This window comes from Lontra canadensis, unplaced genomic scaffold (assembly GCF_010015895.1).
Source record: "Lontra canadensis isolate GAN:19392208 unplaced genomic scaffold, GSC_riverotter_1.0 scaffold28, whole genome shotgun sequence".
Lineage (NCBI taxonomy): Eukaryota > Metazoa > Chordata > Mammalia > Carnivora > Mustelidae > Lontra > Lontra canadensis.
The window spans coordinates 6759937-6783255 of record NW_022631022.1 but is presented as its reverse complement, the minus strand read 5'-3'; the positions used below and the strand labels follow the sequence as shown (position 1 = coordinate 6783255).

Genomic DNA, 23319 nt, shown 5'->3' with positions numbered 1-23319 from the left:
CTTCCTAACTGTTTGATCTTAATCAAAGCATATACCTCTCTGAGCCTTATCTGTAAAACTGAGGTTTTAGTTCCTAATAAAATACAAAATGTCCCTCTGTTATACAATACTAGGTAAATCCTATCTCTGAATGAAAATGTTACTATTATCAAACCCACATCAATGATAATGAGCATTTGTATGTTGAGAGATCTTTTTAATTAACACATAATATATTATTTGCTTCAGGGGTACAGGTCTGTGACTCATCAGTCTGACACAATTCACAGCACTCACCATAGCACATACCTTCCCCAGTGTCCATAACCCAGTCACTCTATCCCTCCTCCATCACCCCCCAGCAACCCTCAGTTTGTTTCCTGAGATTAAGAGTCAACAGAGATCATTCTAAGTGCCTTGGAAAGCCCATGCCTCTCAGAGCTCTAAATTCATATAACTGGAATCATTCCTCTTAATCTCTTGCTAAGTTTACACACACACACACAATTTTGTTTTTGAGGTATACAAAAGAATGGTTCTTTAAGCTCAGCTGGTTTGGTTGAAAACGCAGGCAAATTCAAGCAGGAATGCTCATCTTTGCACCTGTCCTCTCCCCCTCACTCTCTTCACTCCTAAAATCTTGTTGAACCTGCGGTGTTTAGTTCAAATGCCATCTCTTCTATGACACACTCCCTTTTAATCTTGGCCATAATAATGGTGACTTCCATTGACTGTACTGACTTTAGGGAAGTATGAGATTCAATTTCCTTCTCAGTAAAGTGAGGGGGATGAATTTTAGGAAATTTTCAAGGAAACTTTCAGATAATCTATTCAGAAATTCTAAAACCACCTATAACTTTGCATGTATTTTCTTCCTGTATTAATTTATATGAGTCTTAAGCCCTCCAGCAAGATTATATGCTTCTTGAATGCAGAGACATTATCCTGACTACTGAGATAATCCATAGTACATTATCTTTATCTTCATTTCACAATACACAACCATATGTTCTATACATATAGGAAGAACTAGAGATTGGTGTTAGCCCTCTAGACTGGCTGCTGATAAATATTAGCAGTACTTTTCTACTTTTTTTTAACATGTGTTTATAGTGCAAAAGCAAAGCCAAGGTTTGCTATCATATTTTTGTATTAAAATTTTATTTTAATTTTAATACAAAAATATGATAGCAAAATGAGTATAACAAAGAATATGTGATTCTTATTTATATGGCCATATTTATTCGTACATTTTAAGAGCCAGTTGTAGTAAAGGAAAATTTTACCTCTGAAGAAGCAATATAGTTCCATTTATTAGTGGGCATTGAGCCATCAGCTGCAATTTCACCAACTTCTAGTTCAAATGATGACTTGTTTGCAATGGTGCAAAAGGGAGTCAGAGTAACTATTCGTGTAAGATTAAAACTGCTCATTTTGATGCTAACACCAACCTGTATGAGGGAAAAAACAAGTGTATAATTTCTCAGTACTTTATACAGTTTCTTTGAAATGTACATACATATACCCCATTCATACATGAATTTCTTAAAATATTTTAAAATAATACTTGTTAAAATAAAGTAACTAATATAAACCATATTCAATTACTGCTTATCTTTTCATTAAGAAAAATTTTTGGTTCCTTAATTTGGTTCCCTCAGAAATCAATTCAAGAAATACCAAGAGGTAACCTAACTAATGATGATTTATAATATTTATTTTATTTATACTCTTTATTTTTTAACATTCCAAACATAAATTGTTTTATAATTAGTGAAGAGGCTCAGTTCTACTGCTTTATTGTCTCTCTGTTAATGAACTAATATGAAAATTTCAAAGTGGCAATAAAACAGGTCCACTGGCATCAGATTACTTAAATTTTCACAATCAAATTTAATATTTAAGAAACATTTGGCAGAGAATAATATGTAATGAGGATTCCACTTACTGTCTTAAACTTTTATAAATTCAGGTTTTGTTCTGATACTAGTGGCCAGAGAAAATTATAGAGATAACAGTCCTCTACACAATACTTTGAACTCAAATTTCTGAACCCCTTAGAATCTAGCTAGTTTAGTGAACCAAAGAAAATGTGAACGAAATCAGAGGTAAATAAGCAAGCAGAATCTTACCAGGTACTCCATATTGTTGGCAGGACACTTCACACACCCATAACTTCCCACTGTATCCAATGAAAATCCACTGGACCAGGCACTAGTTGAAATTTTCAGTTGTACCTACACCAGAACACATAACCATTATATAAGAAACCTAAAAGACTATATTAATATTTTATTTGAGGGAAAGTTGTTAGATCACTAGAAATTTATTTAGTATCATGGGACACACAAAAAAATAATCAAAGCCATATGGCCAATGGGTCACAGAACCACAGATATTCTAGAAGCCAATAAAATAAGACCAGAGTTCCAATCTTCCCATTCACCTATGCAATGACTTTAGTGAATTTAAAGATGTATACCAATGAGATCCTCTGTTGTTTAAGAAAAAACCACCATAATGTAAACTGGTGTTTTCCAGTGTTACACTTAAGATATTGAGCTAACAAACTCTTAAAGTTCTAAAACACAGAGAAGTGATGCCTTTAACATTATTCAACAAATGTTAAATGAAAAGCATCATGATCAGCAGAATGGAAGACAACAGGACACCACTCCTGTCTTTAATGAGCTCCAACTGAACAGGGAGATGGAAAACACTACTAGTAATTATGATGCAAGACTCAATGTGACTAACGGCTACACAAGTGGTACAAAATGCTATGAAGGTGAGAAGGTAAAAAGTTTACTTCTAGCTATGAGATCTGGATAAAGTTTTATAGAAGAGATCTAATTGTGCTCCTCCATCTACCCAGACCTACTGACTCAAATAGAGGTACAACCCAGAAATATGTTTGAAAAGCCCTCTAGGTGATTCTAATGGAAACTGAAATTTGAGAACCACCGCTAAGAGGACATGGATGCACTATCTAACTCCACTTTAGACAGCTTGAAATCCCTTCACACATGTCATGCCTGAGCACAATGATAGTCAAAGGATGAACAGCAGGTAACCAGAAAAGATATGGCAGACAGGGAAAACATGGGGGAAGATCTTGCATTCTAGCAGAGGATGCAGCACAGACAGAGGCCTAGCAGTAACTTGGGACAGTGTGTGTTAAGCAATTCCAAGATAGGAATCTACAAAGGAAAAAAGGGACCAGACCACAAAAGACCAGGCTTAGGCAGTAGGTTCTCTCTCGGAGGCCTGGCTTAGTGCTTCATACCTAGGAGGGCTCAGTTAATACAAGCCAAGTCCAACTCTTCTACCTTTTGAAATGCTATTTCATCACTGGTAAACTACATAAAATCAAGCTTTCTACCTGACACTACTAAAAGAACAGAAGTAATTCTAAAGGCCATGGAGAAAGGGACAATTCAGCTTTGAGAAACTCTTGCTAGTCCTAACAACCCACTAGATTATGTATTCCTGAAAAGTCTCCTTGGACCTACTTCATACCAGTGGCACTTAGCAAACTGGTAAGCATGGATTTAAAGAAGGCTAATGACTCATGAGTTCCTAGATTAGGAATTTATCTATTTTAAATTGTTGTATCAACCAAAACACACCTTATTTTTACTAAAAATGTTCTTCTTCTTGAAAGAGAATAAAATAATATCTCTGAAATCAGCTGGATGTTTCACGTGAATGTCTTCTGAACAATACTGGAGAACTCGAGAAGTCTTGTTGATTAGCCAGTAGGGACTAAAGATAGATAGCACCATCCGGCTGCCAATTCGTTTGACATGTACTGACAAGTCAATTGACATCATTTCTGCGGAGTCAGAGGAAAAACACACAAGAAAGAATTCGGGAAGAGTATCACATATACGGAAATGTCCATTCCAGTTTCTGCCCTGATATTTCATCAGAACTAATTCCATTATTTCTCCACTGATTTTTGAATGTAGAACATCCGCGGCACTGCCTTCTGCTAGCTCATGAGTTTCCGCTGTTCCCTAAAAGCAAACAAACAAAAACTAAATTTGCTTAGTGATTTTTTTAAAAACCTCTGCAATAGCAATATCCATATTTTATACAAGTGCTAACAACCTACCAGATTCAGATTAACTGACAAGTCTTCAACAAAGTACCATGTTTACAGATTATGAATATCCAATAACCACTAATAACTAAAAAGAAAAGACTGTAACATGGCCAAAGGCAGAAACTGTCTTTTGGTCACGAGTAGGCCAACGGCCATAAGTTTTCCAAAAAAAGTCAGATCTATGCCAAAAATCAAAGGACGGATTCAAGAGTGCTGGCTGTTGTCTGTGTTATTAAATGAGCCTTTCAACTGTCTCAGCTTCAGCTTCATCTGCTCTTCACACACTATGCCTAGTGATTCTTACATAAAGAGAAGAAGGAAAGTGATATCAAACTATTCTGACAAGCTATCTAAGTAAGGCAGAATTATTTTCAAAATGAATAATCACCACATAATAAAGCAGGCTTTCTTTTCAAAAGCTTCTCTTGAATAAGTACCATTTAGTTCATTTAATTCATTTTTGTCTTTGCATCTCAGGGATGACTCATTATTAGATAAAGAAAAGACATAATTTAGGTTCCAACACTTCCAGACTTTTGTATTCTAAAATGTTGTGGCATAAGAATATAAAAATATTTATCATACATCAATGCTAAGAAATGTTCCCCATTATTTCTAGTCAGACTAATTATTTTAAGTTCAACACAAACCTGGACCAAATAATCATACGATTAACCTAAAAATAAAAACTTTAAAATTAACTTTAGAATAAAGTAAGATGAAGTATTTCCCCATTGGCTTTTCTCTATCTCTTAGCTAATGGAATTTTACTTAATTAATAGAGATTATTATGGTTTTTAACTCACAGCACATGCAGCAGAGTTCAGTGGAAGGGAGCAAAAGAGCCAAATTGCATAGGTTCAAATCCCAGTCTATAACTTACTAGTTGTGGGTTCTCAGGCCTGTCACTTAATCCCTCTGTGACTCAGTTTCTTCATCTGTAAAATGGGCCTAATAATAGTACCTACTTCAGAAGGTTATTGCAAGGATTAAATGTGTTAATACATGTAAAGCACATGGCACAGTGACTGTCATATACTAAATGCTATATCAGTTTTTGCTGTTATTAATATTAAAAGGATTTTATTTATTTATTTGACAGAGAGAGATCACAAGTAGGCAGAGAGGCAGGCAGAGAGAGAGGAAGGGAAGCAGTCTCCCCACTGAGCAGAGAGCCCGACGTGGGACTTGATCCCAGGACGCTGAGATCATGACCTGAGCCGAAGGCAGCGGCTCAACCCACTGAGCCACCCAGGCACCCCATGTTATTAATATTAAAGCATTACAAGTACACTATGGAAAATACTCAACTAAAAACACAGTAAAAAAACTAGAATTCACTCTGCAATAATAAAGGTCAAACAAAATACAAGAGACATACTTCAAGTAAGTATCTTAGAGAATATGGGAGAAGGTTCCGCAAAGTGAGGGTAGGATAAAGATGAATAATATAAGCTGGATCCCAGTCTTCCTCATGGGTACATATATAGCTTAATTCATCAGGCAGAGCAACTGTATTGACAATGAGAGGTAAGAAGTTGACTTCGACTGATGGGCACTGCAGCATGCATCTGACTTCCCTGCTCCTGTGAAGTTCTTCCTTCCAAGAAATATAAGTAGTGGATTCTTTGTACTGATTCTCTAAGATACCAGCAGGCTGAATAAATAACTGACACCTAAGGAAAAAGAAGACAGAGTGGGGATAAAAGTTTTTAATCAAAAACTTAAGGGAAAAAAATCTCATTAAATCTTCTTGGTAACACTTATAAGTAAGTACTACGATTCCAATTTTTACAGATGAGGAAAATAAGGCTACAGAAGGTTAAGAAACTTGCCCAAAGTCATATAGCTAACCCAGGAGGAACTTCCTGGGGGAAAAAAAAATCCACAATCACCAGTCAGAAAAAATAGTCATTTCAAATATAAAGGCAATCTCATAAAGACAGATTTCAGAAAATTCTAAAACATTGAATATACAATAAGAAATCTTCATCTGGTAAATTCAATGATAGAGTAAATCTATTTATATATGTCTTAAAACTGGCTTTTACATATCTTTAGATAATGAAAATATAAGGTTATTTGTTCTAGAACATAGATCCCAATTCATAGAATTAAAAATATGTATTATGAACCTTTTAAAACTTAGTATATTCAAAGAAGTATGTACCTATATGAGTCTAAAGGAACATGGAACTCCTCTTCAGGTCTGACTACTCCAATGCACTCCAATAGCTTAACATTCTTAACAGATTTATAGATGATGAACGCAATAGAGAAATGGTTTTTAATCTGTTAGATAAAAAAGACATACAAATTGTTTAAAAAGATATAGATGCTTGAGAGAAAAATGTGAGCTGCACACAGTTACTTTCAGATCTAAAAAGTTTCAAACCCAATATTAAAGAAGATACTTTTATGGACAATTGAAAAATTTGGAGATATTTAAATGCTACATATGAGAAACTTGATGTTTAAGTGGCAGTTTAAAATTTCTAGGATATTCATATGCTCTACCCTCTGTGTTCATTGTTAGTGTATAATATACATTAATTTTGAAGAGTTCAGCCATAATATTTTCCCTGTTTCATCATTTTTTCAAGGCACCATGTGAAAACAGGAAAGGATAGCAAAGGAAATATGAGGAAAAGGATACAACTCTCTTTTCTTAATTATAATGAGATACAGGCTAGAGCTAATAGCAAACTGAGAGCTAACAATTGCCAAAAATGGCAACCTTTCATTTTTTATCTGATGTTCTAAGTAGAAAGAAATGTTCTTTTGATGACCGTATAATGAACCCGTAATAATGCACAAAAGAAAAATGGATAAAGCCTTAAAGGTAGAAAAGATTAAGATACTAGAATTTTTTTTTTCTGGGGAGATCATTCCAATATTCTTTCACACATACTTGAAAAATACTGTCCCAATTGATATACAAAGAGAATGGAACATTATCCTATTTGACAACCAGCTAAGATTATTAATACTCCCATTTCTAAATCTTTAAATAGGCAAAAACCTTCATTAATTTTAAAACTAGACCACAACAAAAATGAGCTTTCAAGTAACAAGACTGTTTAATCAGACATTTGATATGAAGACTATTACAAAAGCAAGTTGGATTGGAAATAGCAGCCAGTTCTATAATTTATTTTGCAATAATCAGTATTGACCTAATGTCTTACTACTTTCCTATATCCAGCTAAATGATTAAATACTTCTTGTTTTACTAGGAGGGACACAATTCACTTTAATGCATTACCTGCAGAGGAGAGCGAAGGGTAATTACTTTACTCCCTTCGGTTGCATCAATTTGTACCAAGACTGAGTCAGAATGACTGGCATTGGGATTCCGTACATTATACAGTCGCCTTCCAGATTTGGCAACAGGAACTTTTGCAACTTCTGTATATCCACGAGGTACTAAAGCAGAGCACATGTGAGAAGCATTCCAAATGTTAATTTACCTATATTTCTCTAAGACAGAGTACTTTTCAGTAACTTAAAATAATGACAAGAGCATTCTTCTTTATGACCAAAACTGATGACTACACAAAATGCTTTTCTAAGACATAGGAACTAACAAAGAAAGGAAACTAAAGAAACTAAAATTAAAAAAAAGAAGAAGAAGAAGAAGAAGAAGAAGAAGGAGAAGGAGAAGGAGAAGGAGAAGGAGAAGGAGAAGGAGAAGGAGAAGGAGAAAAAGAAAGAAGAAGGAAGAAGAAGGAAGGAAGAAGAAGGAAGAAGGAAGAAGAAGGAAGAAGAAGGAAGGAAGAAGAAGGAAGAAGGAAGAAGGAAGAAGGAAGAAGAAGAAACAACTAGGTGTAAAATTTTTTGACCCAGAAGAGTTTCTCTTGGGGTTTTAGTTGTTGGTTTTAAAACCAAGAAACAGGGGCATCTGGGTGACTCAGTTAAGCACCTGACTCTTGATTTCCGCTCTGCTGGGGGAACTGGGATTGAGCCCTGCCTCAGGCTCCATCCTCAGCCAGGAGGTGGTCTGGGATTCTCTCTCTATCACTGCCCCTCCTTACCCCCGCCCCCCCACTCCCCCTCTCCTGTACACACACACTCTCCCTCTCTCTCTCAAAATAAATAAATCTTAAAAACAAACAAACAAACAAACAACAAAGAAAAACAAGAAACAGACTCTTAACCCTAGAGAAAAAACATGGTTACTAGCTGGAAGAGGGGTGGGGGGATGGGTGAAACAGATGATGGGGATTAAGGACTGCACTTGTTGTGATGAGTACCGGTATATGGAAATGCTGAATCACTATACTGTATACCTGAAACTAGTATTACCCTGTATGTTAGCTAATTAGAATTAAAATAAAAACTTTAAAAAATGTATTAAAAAAAATCCAGCTTGTTCTTTATTCTTTCAAGTATATAGCAATAACACTTTTTTTTTTTTTTTGCAATGGTGATAATTACTGTCAATATTTTAGGACTTCTGAATACAGTTAATTTTTCTCTTCTCATTGAACACACATTTTTTTTTTTGAAGCACACTACATATTGTATTAAGGGCACAGAAATAATCTGATTTTCTAAAGTAAATCTTTTTTTAAAAAGATTTATTTATTTTAAGAGAGTATGTACACACGCATGTGTTTAATCAGACATTTAAAATGAAGACTATTACAAAAGCAAGTTGGATGTGTGTTAGTGCAGGGAGAAGCAGAAGGAGAGAAAGGATCTCAAGAAGACTCTGAGCTGAGTGCCAAACTGGATGCGGGCTCAATCCCACAACCCGGACGGAGATCATGATCTAAGATAATTATTTTAATTTTTTAAAACTTTTAAAAGATTGTTATTTATTTGAGATTGCATGAGAGAGACAGAGAGACAATGTAAGAGAGAGAGCAAGTGCTACTACAAACGGGGTGGGGCAGAGGGGGAGAAGGAGAAGCAGACTCCCCGGTGAGCAGGGAGCCTGACATGGGGCTCCATCCCAGAACCCCGGATTATGACCTGACCCAAAGGCAGACACTTAAGAGACGGAGCCCCCCAGGTGAGCCTCTAAGGTAATTCTTAATCAAATTTAATTTTCTCAAGTTTAGAGGAAGAAAAGGAGATAAGAGTTTATCAACTATTTGGTTCAATCCTTTAGAAATGTTGTTTCTCATAGTTTCTGCAGCAATTTCTTCATATTTTATAAAAAATGAGTCCCACACCTACAATTCCAAATATACCCTTAAAATAAAATAAATACAGCATACCAAAGGTTAGAGTGAAGAAGGAGCTTTCTTGACGGCTCAATATAGATAATTTTCCTTGACGTGACGGTTCCATGCTAGCATATTCCAACTCCAAATTCTGACCAGCATCAACATCATAAACACCACTTTTCTCAAGGGAGCCTATTACTCTAAGATTATGATTGGGCTGCACCTTAATGGGAACACCTACAGCATTTTTCACTGTAAAAGGAGCTCTATCTTTTAAAGAGTAGTCAAAAGTAGAAGCAGTGCCCTCTGAAAAACCCTGAAAAGGAACATAACATTACAATAAAATTTTGCAAAATGCTATTTTTTTCCAAAATTAAATAACCCTATACATTTTTAAGAAATTAATTTTGAGGACAAACATTAATAATCAATACATGTTTCAATTTAAAATCCCATATGAAATATTACAAGCACAAACCAAACATACTTTGGCTAAATTGTTGAAAACATTTAGGCAACTTTTGGATATTGTTATATTCATCGTATCTCCTGAAGAAATATGAACTGCTGTTTGTGGCTCAGGAAGAAAAATAAAATCATCTCCTGGCATTAAACTTCTATCCTGGACTGGATTCTTCTTTACCTATGATGATAAATAACATAACACATTTAAGTTACTAGTTAATTCATAATAAAATTTAAAAACTCTCAAAGAGTTAAATTCTCCTAAACTGGTCACTTTGTATTAAAACTCCTCAAAGGTTTCATTTTCAAAAATAATCAGTTCTTCACTTAGATTTAGCACAGATCAGCAGTCTTTCGGTGTATAGTCAGGGCATGGGGTAATGTTTAAAACTGTGTCACAAACACACTCAAAGTCAGCTATGATATTTGTCTCTTGTGCATTCCTCAGAGCAAGTGCTGATGAGGATTCTAAGAGGACCCTGAAGTCTAAACTGATCCTTTTTGGAGGTAATATGGAATTCCTTCTACTTTTTACTATTAGCACATATAAATAATATGATAAGCTTTTAACCAGCCATCAAATTCCATCATAGCTTTTGTACTAACAGAGCTGAAAAACTTTATAAAAAATTATTTGTTAGCCTGTCTGTGTCAGAGACAGGCAGGTCAGAAATACTACTACTTCACTGAGAGGAAACTGGGACACAGGTTAGGTGACTTCTCATCTTTAAAATAAGAATTTGATGAGCTGATTTCAGGGCCTCACACTTCAGTCAGGCTACCCCAGAGTTGTGTTGTGATAATCTGTTAAAGGTATACAACTCATGATCTTTTTAGTCTAGAAAAATGTGCTTTGGTATCTAGGATTCTGAAGTGCTCTCAAGAAATACCATAAAGAGGGCGCCTGGGTGGCTCAGTGGGTTAAAGCCTCTGCCTTCGGCTCAGGTCATGATCCCAGAGTCCTGGGATCGAGCCCCACATCGGGCTCTCTGCTCAGCAGGGAGCCTGCTTTCTCCTCTCTCTCTCTGCCTGCCTCTCTGCCTACTTGTGATCTTTGTCTGTCAAATAAACAAATAAAATCTTAAAAAAAAAAAAAAAAGAAATACCATAAAGAGATAACACACAAAAAAATCATGAACTAGAATTCAAGTTTTCTCAAAATTTTTGGTATCTTTTTTTTTTTTTATTTTTTATTTTTATTTTTTTTTTTTAAGATTTTTTTTTAAAGATTTTATTTATTTATTTGACAGAGAGAGATCACAAGTAGACAGAGAGGCAGGCAGAGAGAGAGAGGGAAGCAGGCTCCCTGCCGAGCAGAGAGCCCGATGCGGGACTCGATCCCAGGACCCTGAGATCATGACCTGAGCCGAAGGCAGCGGCTTAACCCACTGAGCCACCCAGGCGCCCAAATTTTTGGTATCTTAAAACCAAGGAGGATCTCAAAGAGCTTCATTTATATCAATTATATCTATCACATGAACTCTACTAGAAACTGAAACTGAGGAAACTTTAAATATTCATTTAAAAATAATAATTTTATGTTGAATAATATTTTTAATGAAAGGTAACTATTAAAATTATCTTGGACAGTAAAAAGAGGGGCATTTACAAATCTCTCTAGTGCCTGCCTTAAGGAAAGACAGGTGGATTTTCATTTTTGCTTCAGTATTCATTCTGTTGCAATATCATACTGTCTCTGGAAAATTCCATTGTATACTCATGAGAGATTGAGAATAAAAATGATATGTAATGCCTGAATATTATGAAAATAGTTCTGATCCCCAGAACCCTCTGAAAGGGCCTCCAGAATCCTAGACAACATCTTGAGAATCACTGAACTAAAAAATATAAGTGATTTCCCTTAGTGCCATTCAACATAAAGATATTTTAAGGTTTCCTTACATCAAGCCTCAAATTCCATTGTCTCTTCCCTTCCACTCTCTCAATCAATGGCTCCCAAACAGCATGGGTCTCATTGTAATAGTGAACCTGGAAAGGAACAGAATTACAACAACAGTCTTTCAACTTAATCACATAATTCTATAACCAGTAGGAAAAAATATTATGTAACTAATATTACATGTCAATCATCATTTTAACAACACATCTATATACACATAAAGTATATCTATAAATAGGGTGTACTTTCCTTTTCTTTCTTCCTTTACTGCCATAAACAAATTAACAAGAAAATCTTTTAAAAATAATGATGAACTTTTTCATGGGTATGATAGCCATTTGTATGTCTTCATTGGAAAAGTGTCTGTTCATATCTTCTGCCCATTTTTTGATATGATTATCTGTTTTGTGTGTGTTGAGTTTGAGGAGTTCTTTATAGATCCTGGATATCAATCTTTTGTCTGTACTGTCATTTGCAAATATCTTCTCCCATTCCGTGGGTTGCCTCTTTGTTTTCTTGACTGTTTCCTTTGCTGTGCAGAAGCTTTTGATTTTGATGAAGTCCCAAAAGTTTATTTTGGCTTTTGTTTCCTTTGCCTTTTGAGACATATCTTGAAAGAAGTTGCTGTGGCTGATATCGAAGAGGTTACTGCCTATGTTCTCCTCTAGGATTCTGATGGATTCCTGTCTCACTTTGAGGTCTTTTATCCATTTTGAGTTTATCTTTGTGTACAGTGTAAGAGAATGGTCGAGTTTAATTCTTCTACATATAGCTGTCTAGTTTTCCCAGCAGCGTTTATTGAAGAGACTGTCTTTTTTTCCACTGTATATTTTTTCCTGTTTTGTCGAAGATTAACTGACCATAGAGTTTAGGGTCCATATCTGGGCTCTCTACTCTGTTCCACTGGTCTATGTGTCTGTTTTTATGCCAGTACCATGCTGTCTTGGTGATCACAGCTTTGCAGTAAAGCTTGAAATCAGGTAACGTGATGCCCCCAGTTTTATTTTTGTTTTTCAACATTTCCTTAGCAATTCGGGGTCTCTTCTGGTTCCACACAAATTTTTGGATTATTTGCTCCAGCTCTTTGAAGAATACTGGTGGAATTTTGATTGGAATGGCATTAAAAGTATAGATTGCATCACTAGCCATCAGGGAGATTCAAATTAAAACCACATTGAGATATCACTTTACACCAGTTAGAATGGCCAAAATTAGCAAGACAGGAAACAAAATGTGTTGGAGGGGATGTGGAGAAAGGGGAACCCTCTTACACTGTTGGTGGGAATGCAAGTTGGTGCAGCCTCTTTGGAGAACAGTGTGGAGATTCCTCAAGAAATTAAAAATAGAGCTTCCCTATGACCCTGCAATTGTACTACTGGGTATTTACCCCAAAGATACAGATGTAGTGAAAAGAAGGGCCATCTGTACCCCAATGTTTATAGCAGCAATGGCCATGGTTGCCAAACTGTAGAAAGAACCAAGATGCCCTTCAACAGCCGAATGGATAAGGAAGATGTGGTCCATATACACTATGGAGTATTATGCCTCCATCAGAAAGGATGAATATACAACTTTTGTAGCAACATGGACGGGACTGGAAGAGATTATGCCGAGTGAAATAAGTCAAGCAGAGAGAGTCAAGTATCATATGGTTTCACTTATTTGTGGAGCATAACAAATAGCATGGAGGACATGGGGAGTTAGGAGAAGGCAGCTGGGGGAAATTGGAAGGGGAGGTGAACAATGAGAGAATATGGACTCTGAAAAACAATCTGAAGGGTTTGAAGAGGTGGGGGGGTGGGAGGTTGGGGGAGCCAGGGGGTGGGTATTAGGGCACAGACTGCATGGAGCACTGGGTGTGGTACAAAAACAATGAATACTGTTATGCTGAAAATAAATTTAAAAAAATGATTAAAGGTAAAAAAAAATAATGACAAACTAAATAATACTATGCATCAAGTTAAATGTTAGAATGTATGATACATTCTAACTCATATATATACTCATATATACACTCATATATACATTTACTGTGGCCATGCACAAACAAAATAAGCTCACATATTAATTCTGCAATTGTACTTTTGAGGAACTGACTCTGGAAATACTAAATGATGTGGTCATACCTCTAATGTCATGTCAGCAGTAGCAGCCATTAGGGAAGTCCAATTTTTAATATTTCCTGAGAACTTAGACTCTGCCAGTAATAAAGGTACAGTTCGATGTCCAAGGCCACATTCTAAGGTAACTTGAACCGACTCTACAACAACAGCACAATTTTCCTCTATTGATGGATGTTGAATGTCTTTGAAATTTTCTGTTATTTCTGTTGCCATGTCAACACCAAGAAACCAAGAGTTATAATCACTAATAGATTTGACACCCCAAAGATTTTCTGTTTCCTTAGATGTATCTTTGGATTCATCTTCTTTTGTCTTTGGCGACATAGCAGCCATGATTGTTACCACAGTATTCAGAATTATGGGTGAAATCTTTAAAAAAAGAAAGGGAAAAAATTTTAAGAATAAATTATTTCCCAGATGAGAAGAATATATAACACAAAAGTTTAAAAATGAATTAAAAATAAGTAAATATTAAATATATTACATTCATACCCAAGGAAAACAAAAGGAAATACACAAAATCATATGTCAAATTAACAAACCTCATAACAATGATTTCTGCCCAGGCTACTCTAGAATTAAGTAATTACTGTTATACATCAACTGTCAAAACGGGTGAAGTTAAATTGATCCACTCAGAATAAAACAGTGTTACGTGAACAGAAAAATGTCGAAGTGTAACTGAATTTTTCATTTTTCAAACAGCTACATTAACTAAGCCAAAGTGTATGATCCCCATCTAGGTATACATACATGGTTTTCATTTGTCTTACTGAAACAAAAAGCCTATGAATCACCAAGGATACCCTTACACTTAGCCAAATATCTGCAAATTCTACTTCTTATTATCTTCATATAGTATCTTTGCTCTCCTCCTCATTCCTATCACTGTGCCTTAGTTCTCCACTGATGTCTTCTAGGTCCGGTCAGCATCCCCATGGCTCACCCTCCACACATCCACCAGCATTATTTTTCTAAAACCCAAACCTGGGCATGCCTATGCCTAACATTTTCAGCTTCCCGTAACTTTAAGGATAAAGTTCAAACTTCTCTTTAGCTTAGGCCTTTGTGATCTGATGCCTAATCAATTCGCTAGCAAGGGTTTCCCAAAATGTGAATAATACTGGGTTAAATAAGTGGATTCCTATTTAGTTCAGTTCTCACAACCTCTACTTGTTTAATACACTAAAAAGATACGATTACATTACCAAAAGAAGGATTTGGTATGTACCTCTTCCCAAACTAACCTGTCAACTAAGTCCCTTTTTTGTCCTTGCCTTATTAATGTCACCTATAATTAGGGTTCCCAATCTTATAACTCCACCACACCTTTCTCTCCAGCCAGGTGGGATCACCCCTTCTAAGCCTATAAAGGGTTTTTTATACCTCTGCTTTTGTGCATATTGTCAGTTCTGACTTGATAACCCTCATCTTCCCTTTCCATCTAACCTTCATCAGATTTTCAAAACTTGATTCAAGTAGCCCCACTTCAAGGCAGCTTGTCCTGATGTCCTGGTCTGAGTTAAAGGCCCCTTGCCTGTGTTCCAAACAGCACCTTGTGCATGCCTCTAGCTCTGAAAGCTGGACTCACTGATTTACTTCTTTCTCTTACATAGGTCATTAAGTGTTTTGAAGGTAGGGACTATGTATTCCCAATGCCTTGTACAGAACATTTTTCATTCACAGTAAGAGCTCAAAACATGTTAGCTGAATAAACAAAGAAAATGAAAGATAATTCACCCAGTACCTTATCTATTGCCTTAGATTAAGTGCCTGCAAATTAAAGAACCCCACCCCCCATTTACTACTTTAAGTTTTTAAAAAAGTAAATCTGCTAACAAAACACAATCTAAAACTACCCGGTACTTTAAAATAGTGTTTAGCATGGTAATTCAAATGACATTAGTTTGAGCCTTGGTTTAATCACTATTGGCTATTTTATAGTAAAGCTACTATCAGAACCTCAATTTTGTGTCCTTTGAATAGAGAGAGAAATAGATTTTGGAAAGTATTCTTTAAGTTCCATTTCTAACCAATCATGAGGTCATACTTAAACAATACAAATGCCACTGGAGAAGAGAGGTTTTTTTTCAATATTTCCAATGTAAGAGATTTTAAAAAAGCAAATCCTAATAACTTATTTCTAGCATATATCTGTCATTATAAATATTTTATAAGACAAATAAAACATTTAATTACATAATTATTAAATTCAAATTATGCCTCAAATAAAAGCCTAAAAGTAACTTATGACAAATAATAGCAACTTCATTTTACCATCCCTCCTTCCCTTCTCTTTCTACCCTGTATCTGTTGTTCCCCAAACCCAATCTCCCCAACATATACACATGTAAATAGATAAAAACTATCCTGATCATTTGTAGATATTTAAAAAGTACTCTTTTTAAAAAGATAGAAATAAACATTTGCTTTAAAGAAAAATGTATTTTAACGTTAGTGGTATTTACTGTTTGAATATGTGATGTGACTAGCATAATGCTGTAGTTACAAGAGAGATCAAAAGATATTGTTAGAAAAATAAGAATTTTTACCCAAAAACATGATAGGCACTAACCTTAATTATAAATTCTTCAACCGTAATACTTATATTTTGTTTTCCTGAGGCCCACATACATTTTTCCATAAATAAAGAACAGGGCTGTAAGACCTAGAACAAATAAATGAAATTCATATTTTCTTACTAATAGATCTGCTATATATATATATGTGTATGTATATATATATACATACACATATAAAATACACACAAGAATATGTCTTACTTAACTTACTTTATCTTTAACTGTAACCTACTACTAAAAGCAAAAGGTAAGTTAAACTAGCTGAGAATTTCTTTTGAGGGCTCTTTTAAACTACGACAAATCTGTGAACATTGTAAAAAGACCTTAAACAGTTCTGATCAATTCCTCTATGTCAAATTCTCAAGTAATGATGCACACTTAATAGAAGTTTAAGATGTTTCATTTAATAGAAGTTTAAAATGTTTCATTTCACTAAAACATCTTTTAAATGATGCCCTCTGTAAAACATTTAAAATATCTATAAAAATGAGGTAAAGATTATGTTAAAGTCTTACATTCACAAAGAAGTATATAAGGAAATTAAACTGTTTTTTTCATTGTAATTTTTATGACCACTATATCACCTGAAACTTATTTTAAACAAGGAGTCCCCAGGGGCGCCTGGGTGGCTCAGTGGGTTAAAGCCTCTGCCTTTGGCTCAGGTCATGATCCCAGGGTCCTGGGATCAAGCCCCGCATCGCATCGGGCTCTCTGCTCAGCAGGGAGCCTGCTTCCTCCTCTCTGCCTGTCTCTCTGCCTGTCTCTCTGCCTATTTGTGATCTCTGTCTGTCAAATAAATAAATAAAATCTTAATAATAAATAAACAAACAAACAAACAAACAAGGAGTCCTGGTCACATCTTAAAAAAAGACTGGTAAAAGAGGTAACGAACAGTTTCCATATGATCAAGAAGAGGTCAGTCTTGAATATTGTCTAAGATTTTTTTTTTTTTTGCTTTTTTTGTATGAAGTACTCTTTTAATAGAATAATTGAAAATATAAAATCAGATATAAAAGTAAATATTTTAAATGAAATTAATATAACAATAAATTTCACATTTAAAATTTGATAAGTGTCATCAACACCAAAAGTCCAGAAACATGACATTAGAACATTACATTTATCATCAGTTAACTGCCTAGCACATACCTCTATAATACATTTTTCTATTTTTTTTGGCTACTTACTATTTTTTTTTGCCTCTTCATATTATGATGATTTCATTCATTTAAGGTTCTTATAAGAACAAATTTCAAATCTTCAAACCCAATGATGTATTAAAACTATAAAGCTTATATTTATATACATAGATCATTAAGAAAATAAACTGACCTTGCACCTGAATTGAATGAGGGAATTAGTGTTGCATAACTTCCATTTAAAAAAAATTAGGATGAGCTTTCTGTGACATACCAAATGCTAAAGAACGCTTCATGATAAAGTACAGACTAAGCCTAGCATTGCATTTCTTTATGTAAGCCTCTTTGCCCACAAATTTTAATTTAAAATAACACTGCAGTGAGTCAGATGACAATCCTCTTTAAGGTTAACTCCTCAATTTAATATTTATAAATTACTGGTGTGGCAATTAAGTTAATTAAAATCATATTTTTCAACAATAATGTGAACACATAACTGAAGTTAACTTTTAATACAGCAAAACACAATCTCTTTTAGTCACATGACTCCAATTGAATTTTCATTCTAAGCTTAAAGATTTTAATAATCCTTCATGCATTCATTCATTCATTCACTGGATATACTGTGGTAAACTAAACATAAGAAAGAGCTGAAAAGGAATGTTGATTTGTACTAAAATTCAAATACTGCTCAAAAGATGGCATAATGAAAAGAAAAGGAGTCTAAAGGTAGTTCCCAGTTCTGTCATTAGTAGCCATCGCTGAATCATTTAACATCTTTAGAACTCAAAATCCGTATCTGTAAAACCTCAAGTTTGTAGTAAATAATCTCTCAAGTCTTACAGAACTCTCATGTTCTAGGATTCTATAAATCCACTATTTCTGCCATTCTCAAGTGAAGCTTAGAATAAGCTAATTCTTACTGTGGTAATGTTTCTTCCTCTTTTTTCTCTGAGAAAAGGGCAAGCAAGGACTTTTAGATCTCTCACAGAAGCTTCCATCATCTGTTCAAGTTTGGATGTTGACAGAGAGAGGTTACACTGGAATGAGGCTGTCAGAGCAGGAGCATCAGCTTTTGTCAGATTGGCAACAAACACCACTTCCGGATCTGTGATCTTGGCCTTTAAAGTCATGTTTGGTCTTACAGAGTCATCTGAAGAAGGAAAAAAAAAGGAACCAAAAAAGTTGTAGTAAAATAGATCTTGTATATATTTTGTATACTCAATATATTGAGTATATGGTGTGTGTAAGTCACTAAGCTCTTTCTAATATCTTGCTATAATAGATATGGCAGAATTAACAATATTAATAGTTGATTAATACTAGTGATAAATGATCATTAACAAATGCTGATTTTGTGGGATAATGCAATCTGATTTCAGTCATAAGAAGATCATTACCACTTTGACCAACAAGAATAATCCTGTTTTGAAGTTGTTTTTGTCAGAATTAAGGTGAGTACATTATATGTACAAGTGTGTATTAGGTTATGTTGCAGGGACAAGGAGGGCAAAATAGGAAGAAGATAAGAGACTCTTTTTATATCAAAGCTGGCTTTTGACTTTACTATAAAATACACAGTGTCCTGCAATCTACAGTATAAGTATATTAAACATGTGTATGAACACAGAGATATCATATGTTATTATTGTTTAGGAAAGCTAAGTGGAAAAATCAAATTCTGACTTTGCCAATAAAAAGCATTTTCCAGTCTTGCTGAGTTATATATTAGAAAAACAAATGCCTCAACTTAGAGAATCATAATTTAACACAGAAAATCACTGGTCTACTTGGTAATGCTGGAATAAACAATTTATTGAACAGCAAGTGACTTCAGTACACATGAAGACCAGACATGTGCAAACACTCCACTGAGTTTAAGGTGTTTATAGTGCTGTCCAGAGGCAACATGCTGGCTGCTCCAATACCCCCACCCTCTGTTCCACTGTTCCACTGTTCTTCATTGTGCGATAACTCTTCAATATATTTTCTTTGAATAAAAGATTGCTCTTCTATAAAACAGGCTGCCAGGCAAAGACCCAGATTAACTCCCTCAATTTTGGGATAAGTAAAGAAATGTTAATGGCAGAGCTGGAATCAGAGCAGCAGTTTCCTAGCCCTTAATCCAAAATATATTTCTACTTTACCTCTCCTAAAAATTTATGCTTACTAAAGTTTTTCCAAAGAATATATTTAAATTGGAAAGAGCAATTTGAGTTTCTTAAATTGTCCATTCATCTTTCTTCTTATCTGTAATCTTTGTTAAAACATATGACAAGTTGTCATCTACGACAGATAAATTCTGCTAACCTTTCTCCATCTTGATTTTTGCTGTGGCCGTCTGTCGTAGTGGAATCTGTGCTTCTTTTGCCATATTTTCTGGATTCTGAGACACAGCTTTGATAAAGAAATCTGCTACTGTCATCAGAAACTCCACACTGGCACATACGTATAGCTTGTCAAGAACAGCATCAACGTGACTTCCAGTTTTGCTTTGGTTGTAACTTATATCAATCATAGAACTGTTGTCATCTTGGTCATTCTTTTTATCAATCATTCTAAAAAATATACACATTTATTATTTATTTCCTGCAAAAATAATTTAAAAGATGAAAAAATTGCCTAAACATCTTAACAATCTTTCTTTCACTTTTGAGTTTTTAATCTGAATAGAAAACAAGTCAATGTTAACCAGAGTCTAATTAGCTAATAAGCAACCAAGACATAGTCTCCTAATCTCCACAGCAAGATTCAGGATATTAATCTTTTACGGAATATTTTATAATTATAATGCAATGTCAGAAAAATAAATGAATGACTATTGAAAGGAATTTTGGCAATTAACAAAATGTATTAATGTGGTTCACAAAATTTAAAGGATAACCTCTTTATATTATTTTACAAAATAAAACCTCCCTGAACAAATTTTTCTCCAAATATTCTAATTAATTTGAGTCCAAAAATATTCAATCCAGTTCAAATCAGCCAATGTTTATCAAGTGGCTGCAATGCTAGGAAGCCAGTGTTTATCAATGCACACATGCTAGGAAGAGCAGGTTTCCAAACAGAGGATGGCCTTTATCATTCTTGCCTACACAACAGTGGACAGCCACCCCAAACATGAAATTTGCAAACTAGAAAAGCTGGTTGCATAACAGACTCTTTTCTCATTTATTCAACTCTAGGAAAAACAAAGGGCTCAGAAGTATCCAGTATGTATTCAATGGAGTCCCAGTATAGGGAGGATCATAGTTTTTCTCCAAAGAATATCAAGGACAAGAGTATTATGTTTCATTATTTGAGAGAGGAATAAAAATATAATTAGACTATTAAAGTTACATTATTTCCCACTTTATTGAAGTTTGATATAAGTTATTGATATAGGTTATTGAAGGTTGATATAAGTTAATGTTTTAAAACTGGGTTGTAAGGTGAAAATGCTAGGGATTCAATTTGTAGTAAAATTTTGAAAGAAATTTCAGAATATTATTTTAAAATATTTTTTTTTAGAGATTTTATTTATTTATTTGACAGACAGAGGTCAGGCAGAGAGACAGGCAGAGAGAGAGGGGGAAGCAGGCTCCCTGCCGAGCAGATAGCCTGATAAGGGGCTCAACCCCAGGACCTTGAGATCATGACCTGAGCCAAAGGAGAGGCTAGAACATTGTTTTAAAATATATAGACAGAACAGAGGTGTCTGGGTGGCTTAGTCAGTTAAGCATCTGCGTTCAGCTCAGGTCACGCTCTCAGAGTCCTGGGATTGAGCCCTGCATCTGGCTCCCTGCTCAGTGGAGAGTTGCTTCTCCCTCTGCTCCCTACCCCATTTGTGCTCATGCTCTCTCTCAAATAAATAAATAAATAAATCTTAAAAAAAATACACACACACACACACACATATAGACAAAATAAATAAGACAAAGATCTAAAACTTTCAGACATTAAAAAAAAATCCTGCCTACTGAGGATAATTTAGAAAAATATATTACCAACAAACCATCCCATGTGGACTTCATTATTAAAATTCTTACATTCTCTTAGTTACTGCTATTAAGGCAGTACTCCATTTTATTAGTAAATGTCCCTTTAATTCAAACTTCAAAGCAGTTGAATCTGGTATCAGCACTACTTCTCGATGCACTTCAAACTGAAGTATGACCAAAGACCTCTTTTGATAATCCCAAGCCTAGCAATCAGTGCCTGGTAACAATGCAAGGTGCAATGTCAACCTTACATAATGCACAGCAAATTCAGAGATGACAAACCTTGATGTTGCTCGCTCAATGCCTTCTCTGAGATCATCAAGGGTGCATGTCTTAAGTTTAAGGCTGACATTCATTGAGCCATCCTTAAACATCTTCCCTACAGAGGCCATAAGATGTAGTCTGAGTTCACCAAGCCGGAAATTGTCATTGTGAAATGAAAGTTTGGATTCCTGTGGCATATTTTCAAGCAAAAGAATCAATTATTTTTAAATAGTTTGCTTTTAAACACATTTCTTAACTCAGACGAAAGGCAAATCGATGAAACAAAATTTAAAAGTATGGGGAGTTAAAACAAGAATAAAACAGAATAATGTGTGTGTTTGTGAGTATATAGGTACATACAAAAAATATATGTGTGTGTGCAGGTATTCAATAATGATTAATATATTAAAATTTATCTCACAGTTTAATGTAAATAAAAATAATCAGGAAATATTTTTATTAATCAGTCTAACTTATAAATATTTAATGAGCTCTTCTGTAAAAAAAAAAAACCTGTGATAGTAACTATGTGGCTTATGAGAAGAACAAGATATAGTAGGTGAACTCAGTGAGCTTACACCCTAACAAATATAGAAAATAGAAATACATTATAAGAAACATCACAAGGAGATGCTATAAGTTGGAACTGATCAAAGGCTGACATGTAATCATTTATTTATTCATATTTAATCTTCCCACATGACACAAAGAATATTAAGTGATTAGGTAAAGAATACAAATAGCAAAAGCTCAGAGAGTCAAAGAGATCACTGCGGGCTGAGAAAAATTCATGAAGGTGAGAAGTGAATTAAGCCTCAGAGACTGGGTGAGATCAGATGGGCTGAGAGAAGGTAGAACACATTCTAGATGGGGAAGAAAACATGACTGAACAGTTCAAAGATGTTCTGAGGGGACAAGGTACAAGCTACATAGGCTTGAATATTCTAATTAAAGAATGGTAGGATATGTAAGTGATAAATGACTAAATTCTACTCCTGAAACCAATATTACACTACATGTTAACTAAGTAAAATTTAAATAAAAACTTAAAAAAAAGAAGAATGGTAGGGAATGAGGGCTGAAAATATAGGGGCCTAATTGAGGTCTCAAATCTTGAACCAAAGATTTAAATTTTCATTTACAGGAAAAAGGAACTCAACTTTTATTTAACTGTAACATACAATCTCCAAATTCTCTAGGTAAAGTCTGTACGCCCAGACTTTAAAAAAACAAACCCCCTCAAAAAAGAAAAAAACAACAACAAAACCAACCAACAAAAATCTCTTCCAGGAAATAAAGACTCTCAGTTATAACTGCTCACTCTAGATGATGGCACTGATGGAAGGGATATCGGTGATGTGCCATTCCTGGCACGCTGGTTCTAACTCTACATCTGCCACACTGCATGCAGACAGTACATCGATGGGTCAGGCGTTATTGACCTTATTATTGGCAAATTTAGAATGTAAGTTTTTAAAATGTAAATAATTCACAAACTTTGGGTCTATAATTATTAATAGAAATGACCTGTGACACAACTTTTGGTCACAATATATAGTTCCAGATGTAAACAAATTGGACCCACTGAATTTTTTTTAACATGGT

At 34.8% G+C, this 23319-nt stretch overlaps 1 protein-coding gene across 2 annotated transcripts in view; it reads right to left on the bottom strand.

Annotated features, from left to right (window-relative positions):
• Positions 1–23319, bottom strand: part of VPS13C (vacuolar protein sorting 13 homolog C) — a 195290-nt gene that overhangs the window by 42221 nt on the left and 129750 nt on the right. For both annotated transcript variants that reach the window (XM_032864804.1, XM_032864805.1), the window contains 14 exons: positions 21733–21902; positions 19781–20028; positions 18394–18623; positions 16325–16417; positions 13753–14118; positions 11629–11715; positions 9749–9904; positions 9313–9577; positions 7353–7513; positions 6258–6379; positions 5469–5763; positions 3609–3998; positions 2112–2216; positions 1266–1430 (listed from right to left, as the gene is read on the bottom strand). In XM_032864804.1, coding sequence (XP_032720695.1) covers positions 1266–1430; positions 2112–2216; positions 3609–3998; positions 5469–5763; positions 6258–6379; positions 7353–7513; positions 9313–9577; positions 9749–9904; positions 11629–11715; positions 13753–14118; positions 16325–16417; positions 18394–18623; positions 19781–20028; positions 21733–21902 — 2853 coding nt within the window. The remainder of the gene's footprint in view (positions 1–1265; positions 1431–2111; positions 2217–3608; positions 3999–5468; positions 5764–6257; positions 6380–7352; positions 7514–9312; positions 9578–9748; positions 9905–11628; positions 11716–13752; positions 14119–16324; positions 16418–18393; positions 18624–19780; positions 20029–21732; positions 21903–23319) is intronic.